General features: G+C 50.8%; 1 protein-coding gene across 1 annotated transcript in view; it reads right to left on the bottom strand.

Annotated features, from left to right (window-relative positions):
• Positions 1 to 363: 363 nt before the first annotated feature.
• Positions 364 to 6,320, bottom strand: part of LOC125449402 (inositol-trisphosphate 3-kinase B-like) — a 29,046-nt gene continuing 23,089 nt past the window's right edge. The window contains exons 5-7 of the mRNA XM_048525175.2: positions 5,955 to 6,056; positions 3,113 to 3,184; positions 364 to 2,201 (exon numbers count right to left, since the gene is read on the bottom strand). Coding sequence (XP_048381132.2) covers positions 1,965 to 2,201; positions 3,113 to 3,184; positions 5,955 to 6,056 — 411 coding nt within the window. The 3' untranslated portion in view covers positions 364 to 1,964. The remainder of the gene's footprint in view (positions 2,202 to 3,112; positions 3,185 to 5,954; positions 6,057 to 6,320) is intronic.

Below are 6,320 nucleotides of genomic sequence, written 5' to 3'. Positions count from 1 at the left end.
ACTGACTGTATTCCTACTGATGTTAATCCCTCTCCCTCACACTGTCACACAGTAACCCCTCTCCCCCCCAGCGCCCTGTGTTACTGGCTGTATCCCTACTGATGTTAATCCCTCTCCCTCACACTGTCACTCAGTAATCCCTCGCACCCCCAGGGCCCTGTGTTACTGACTGTATCCCTACTGATGTTAATCCCTCTCCCTCACACTGTCACTCAGTAACCCCTCTCCCCGCAGTGTCCTGTGTTACTGACTGTATCCCTACTGATGTTAATCCCTCTCCCTCACACTGTCCCTCGGTATTATTGTGAAATTTTGTCCTGGGAACAGAGACGACAGTTCATGTTTCAACGAAGTACACTTGTTTTTGTTTAATTCTTCAGAGAAGGTGAATATATCTACACAGTATTGGAAGCCGCAGACAATACAGTACATTCGCCAACTGTCAAATTTAAACCCGTTGATTAATTCCCAGAATACATGGAGACATCGCATTCAGAAATGTCAACAGAAACATGTTTAGTCGCTTCTACAAATGCAAGTTCAAGTCTTTCTTTGTATATTAACCTGCAGCCATTAAATCATCAGAATAGTGGCAGTGGCCACTCAGCCTATCAGGTCTGGTGCTGGCCCTTCCCCACGTGTAATGTTCCTTAAGCTTGTTCTGGTTTCGCAAGTCCCTTTTTCAAGTAGGTTAATATTCACTTCCCCGTCCTCACCCCCACAAATCTACGTAAGTGTTGACAATTTGAAAGTGCTGAATGCAAAGTGACAATCTGAAGCTGAGGAAGTATTCTGCTGCCGTCTAATTGGCAGCATTCACGAGTAGATAGCTCGCTGCGAACCAGCTCTTCCCCTCCCTATCCAAGGTCTCTCTATATTCCTTCCCCACTTCACACTGGCTTCCAACAAATGGGGATCCATTGCTGGATTCATTCCAGACTGGGTGACCGCTCTGCCAAATGTATGCAAAACGAAGTAGCTTTTACACAAACTTTTGCTGCAATTGGATAATGATCAGATGCTCTCAATAATTGCGAAGCAAGTTTGCAATGCGTTGCCACAGAAAACACTATGAATCTTTGTGCGCTGCAGTGGTGTCAAGTACTTCAGTGTGTAGCTGTAGTGTGTAACGAGGAGACTGCAACTGAACACCGGGGCAAAGTCTCTGTTGTGTTCCTTCACAAAGCATCTCTGCGGCTGAGACTCTCTGCTCTGTGATCACGTACATTCAGTTAGGAAGGAGGCTCTACTCTGTATCTAACCCTAAGCTGTCCCTGGGAGTGTTCGGGGCTGGTCCGGGGGAGGGGCGGGGGCATGGTGGCACAGTGTAGGGGAAGCTCTACTCTGTATCTAACCCCGTGCTGTCCCTGGGAGTGTTTGATGGGGCGACAGTATAGAGGGAGCTCTACTCTGTATCTAACGCCGTGCTGCCCCTGTTGTTGGAGTTCTGAGGAAGGGTCACCGGACCCGAAACGTTAACACTGATTTTCCCTTCACAGATCCTGCCAGACCGGCTGAGCTTTTGCAGCAACTTCTGTTTTTTGTCCCTGTCCTGGGAGTGTTTGATGGGGACACGAAGAGAGAGGTTTACTCTGTATCTAACCCCGTGCTCTCCCTGTCCCTGGGAGTGTTCGGGGTGGGGGAGGGGAGGGGCACGGTGTAGAGGGAGCTTTACTCTGTATCTAACCCCGTGCTCTCCCTGTCCCTGGGAGTGTTCGGGGTGGGGGAGGGGAGGGGCACGGTGTAGAGGGAGCTTTACTCTGTATCTAACCCTGTGCTGTCCCTGTACCTGGGGAGTGTTTGATAGGGGACAGTGTAGAGGGAGCTTTACTCTGTATCTAACCCTGTGCTGTCCCTGTCCTGGTGCAGAGGGTTGGCGACGGCCACAGTGCAGGGGGAGTTTTACTCTCGGCATGTCTTTGCTCCCTCCCTCCTCCAACCCAACAGTGAGTGAGCAGCCTGTCCTAGACCCTGCCACTTGTTTGCGCTGTGCCATTGTGCTTGGCCATGGTGGCAGAGAAGATGCCCAGGAGGTTGTCGAGACCCAGAAGGTAACCATCCTCACGGTTACCCTCCTGCCAGGCCAGGTCGTGCCGGAGGGTCTGGCCCTCGGGCAGGCCTGCCGTCTTGCCGAAGTCGATCATCCAGACGTTGACCCGCCCCTTCTTCTCGTGGATGAACAGCAGGGAGCTCCCGATGAACTGCGAGAGAACAGGAAGACAACAAGATGCGATCAGATCTACTCAATCACTGGCTTTCGGTGTGATAGCTCATACTGGCTGAAGGTAACAAGCCAGGTTTGTAACACACATGCCATTTGGCAGGGGCTAGAGCAAGCATTTTGCTCTTTCTTTCTCTCCAGGACCGTCCCTCCTCAATAAGTGGTATTTCCACAGCTCTGGAGCCAATGATGCTGCAGAGGGCTGGGGGGGAGGGGATAACTGCAGCCAATCGCAAGGCCCCAGAAATCGCACTATGTGGCTGGCTGAGTTGGCCAGTCAGCTGGTTTGCAATGTAGGGCGACGCTGTGCGATCTATTGATAAGCCAGCTGAGTTACCACAAAGGACTCTCCTTCTCAACCTCTCCCCTCAAGGGAGGTCCTCAGCCTTAAACACATCACCAGTCATCTGACTCTAATTAGGGAGTAGTACAACCCCTTCCCATTCACTCCCATTGTACACATTCCCAATGGATCAAACCCCTTCCCATTCACTCCCATTGTACACAATCCCAATGGACCCAAACCCCTTCCCATTCACTCCCATTGTACACAATCCCAATGGATCAAACCCCTTTCCATTCACTCCCATTGTACACAATCCCAATGGATCAAACCCCTTCCCATTCACTCCCAGTGGATTGAAGTGAGTAGTGTTTGTGATATTGTTTAGGGGAGCTGGCTGTTTGTAACGGTGCCCTGCACATCACACTTGGATGGCTCTATTTTATTCGCCAATCGTGGGGTAACTTTGGGAACGCAGTGGCGTGTGGAAACCCGGTATTCAGGAGCTGACAAATACAGGGCTCACACAGAGAATCCTCCCCAACCTTCACTTTGTGGGGCTGCAAGCTGACGCTTGGTACTGACCTCACAGCAGACTTTGAACATACCTCATGACATCTGAAAAACTGAGACTGTAGTAATGCCTCCTTGATGGCATGTAATCGATTATAATAGGCTTCCTGAAAAACAAAGAGGCAATGCTGAGACTGAGGCACACGTCATTCAAGGTAGGAGTGCCTTGGTTTAACTTCCAGAGAGAAAAATCAACCACTCTTCTCACTTAACCCCACTGCGAGGAGACTCAGGACTGGAGAGTTTAATGGTGGACACGGGACAGGAAGTCTCATCTGTATCTAACCCTGTGCTGTCCCTATCCTGGAGAGTGTTTGATGGGGGACAGTGTAGAGAGAGCTTTACTCTGTATCTAACCCTGTGCTGTCCCTGTCCTGGGGATTGTTTGATGGGGGCGAGGGGGGAGACAGTATAGAGGGAGCTTGACTCTGTATCTAACCCCGTGCTGTCCCTGTCCTGGGGAGTGTTTGATGGGGGACAGTGTAGAGGAAGCTTTGAGTCTGTCCTGTTTATGTGTATCGTATCTGAAATCTCGTGCACAGATTCTATCTGAGCTGAGCCAGCATTTACTAGTGGCCGGGGTGACACGTTACATCAAATTACAGAGCAGCTGCCAAACACAACACAGAGAAACCCAGTAGGAAATTGCAATTATCTTTTTGTCTGTTGAGGCCAGGATTACCTGAGCTGGTTTGCTGATAATAGTCCCGGCAGGTCTGTGCAAGCTTACAGCAGTACTCTGCATTGGATAACATGAGGGTGTGACATTCTGCTGTAAAGTTGTCGAATGTAAATGAGTAAAGGAATAGAGTTTCAGTTTACAGCTGACCTTCACATCAGCCTTGGATACAGAGTAAAGCTTCCTCTACACTGTCCCCCATCAAACACTCGCAGGGACAGCACGGGGTTAGATACAGAGCAAAGCTCCCTCTACACTATCCCCCCATCAAACACTCCCTAGGGGCAGGGGCAGCACAGGTTTAGCTAAGGAGTAAAGCTCCCTCTACACTGTCCCCCCATCAAACACACCACAGGGGCAGGGGCAGCACAGGGTTAGCGAAGGAGTAAAGCTCCCTCTACACTGTCCCCCCATCAAACACACCACAGGGGCAGGGGCAGCACAGGGTTAGCAAAGGAGTAAAGCTCCCTCTACACTTTCCCCCATCAAACACTCCCCAGGGACAGCACGGGGTTAGATACAGAGTAAGGGTCTCTCTACACTGTCTCCCATCAAACACTCCCCAGGGACAGGGACAGCACGGGGTTAGATACAGAGTAAGGGTCTCTCTACACGCTTCTGATCAATTTTCCTGAACTGAAAGCTCTGAAATACATGACTCCATTTCCTTTCGGTCTGTGGGAAGAGCGAGTCGTGCTGTCTTGCCCCAAAGATGGTGCTTCGGGATTGACAGATATTGGTCCCAGTTTAGTGACAGAAGTCTGCTGTGTAATCGTGTGGGAGTGAAACGTGGCACTGAGGGGACAGTTGAGGGGGAGGGGAGTGGGGCTGGGTGGATTACATCTGCCTCGTTCCATAAGGTAACAGTCCGTAGGAGAGCCCAGTTGACGATGGTGAGGGGAAAGGGATGGTGTCGGTGGGAGGTCAGGGTGAGGGGGTGACTGTGAGGGCGAAGTGCCAGAGAGGTGGGGATCCCCAAAGCACTGAGTGGTTTCTCCCTGATGTGGCCTCCCACACATCGGTCTGTGACCCTTGCCAACTGATCAAATCCCGGTTGTTTCGTTGTCCAATCGCGTTGGGCCAGTCGTCTCTTTCCCTCTCTCAGGGGGAGCGAGGGGGTCACGCAGGCACCGGCCGCCCAGTGACCGTCTCCAAAGGATGTGGCATCCCACTGCAGTCCCCCAACTCTCACTCACAGGCACACACAGACACACAGACAGCTGTCTGCTACTGGGGACAGAAACCAAGTCATAGAGTCATACAGCACAGAAACAGACCCTTCGGTCCAACCAGTTCGTGCTGACCATAATCCCAAACTGGACTAGTCCCACCTGCCTGCTCCCGGCCCATATCCCTCCAAACCTTTTCCTGTTCATGTCCTTATCCAAATGTCTTTTAAACGCTGTAACTGTGCCCACACCCACCACTTCCTCTGGAAGCTCATTCCACACACAACCACCTTCTGCGTGAAAAATTTGACCCTTGTGCTTTTTTTTAAGTCTTCTGCTCTCACCTTAAAAACGTGTGCTACTTTTGAAACCTGCCACCCCCGGGAAAAGACCCCTGCTACTCACCCTATCCATACCCCTCAGGATCTTATAAACCTCCATGGACAGCAGTGAATTGAGGGGAATGTAGGTTAGGTTATTTTATTTTTGGATTAGCATTATTCCACGGCATATCATCGTGGGCCGAAGGTCCTGTACTGTGCTGTACTTTTCTATAAGGGCACCCCTCAACCTCCTAAGCTACAGTGAAAAAAATTCCAGCCCCTCCACCTTTCCTGGCAACATCCTGGTAAATCCCTTCTGAACCCTCTCCAGTTTAATAATATCCTTCCTGTAACAGGGAGACCAGAACTGGACACAGTGCTCCAGAAGAGGCCTCACCCACGTCCTGTACAACCTCAACAAGGCGTCCCAGTTCCTGTACTCCAAGGTCTGAGCAATGAAGAGAAGCATGCTAAATGCCTTCTTAATCCCACTGTTAATGTGTGATGCAAACTTCAAAGAATTATGTACCTGAACCCCTAGATCTCTCTGGTCTACAACACTGCCCAATGCTCTACTCTTAATTGTACAAGTCCTGCCCTCGTGTGTTTTACTAAAATGCAACGCCTCGCATTCTTCCAAATTAACCTCCATCTGCCAATCCTTGGCCCAGGTGAGCTCTTTGTAAATCTTAGAAAACCTTCTTACCAGGACATGTGGGCAACCGTCAGTGAAGCGAGTCAGAGCATTAATGATCTGGTCCTTGGTTCTTGTCTTCTTGAAGTCCTTGAGAATGACCCCATTGTCCATCTGCAAAGCAAGAATCCACATTCGTCAGTTCGGCAGGCTAAAGGGAATCGGCATGTCGAGAGAGCCTCCTAGCCCCATCGGTGGTGCTGGGGGGGCATCCACCCTCGTAGAGGGTGGAGAGTCTTATAGACCCTCACCCAGGGGCTGTCAGAGTTAGTCTGTCTGATAGTTATCCCCCTCAGGCCCGGCCCTGTAACCAAGTCAGCGTTTCGAGCCAATCAGCGGCAGTCCTTGGGAAGTCAGCAGCTAACTTGAGAACACGCT

The sequence above is a fragment of the Stegostoma tigrinum genome, chromosome 42, assembly GCF_030684315.1.
Source record: "Stegostoma tigrinum isolate sSteTig4 chromosome 42, sSteTig4.hap1, whole genome shotgun sequence".
Taxonomy (NCBI): domain Eukaryota; kingdom Metazoa; phylum Chordata; class Chondrichthyes; order Orectolobiformes; family Stegostomatidae; genus Stegostoma; species Stegostoma tigrinum.
Note: the sequence above shows the minus strand (reverse complement) of the source record. Positions and strands in the feature narration are given on the sequence as shown.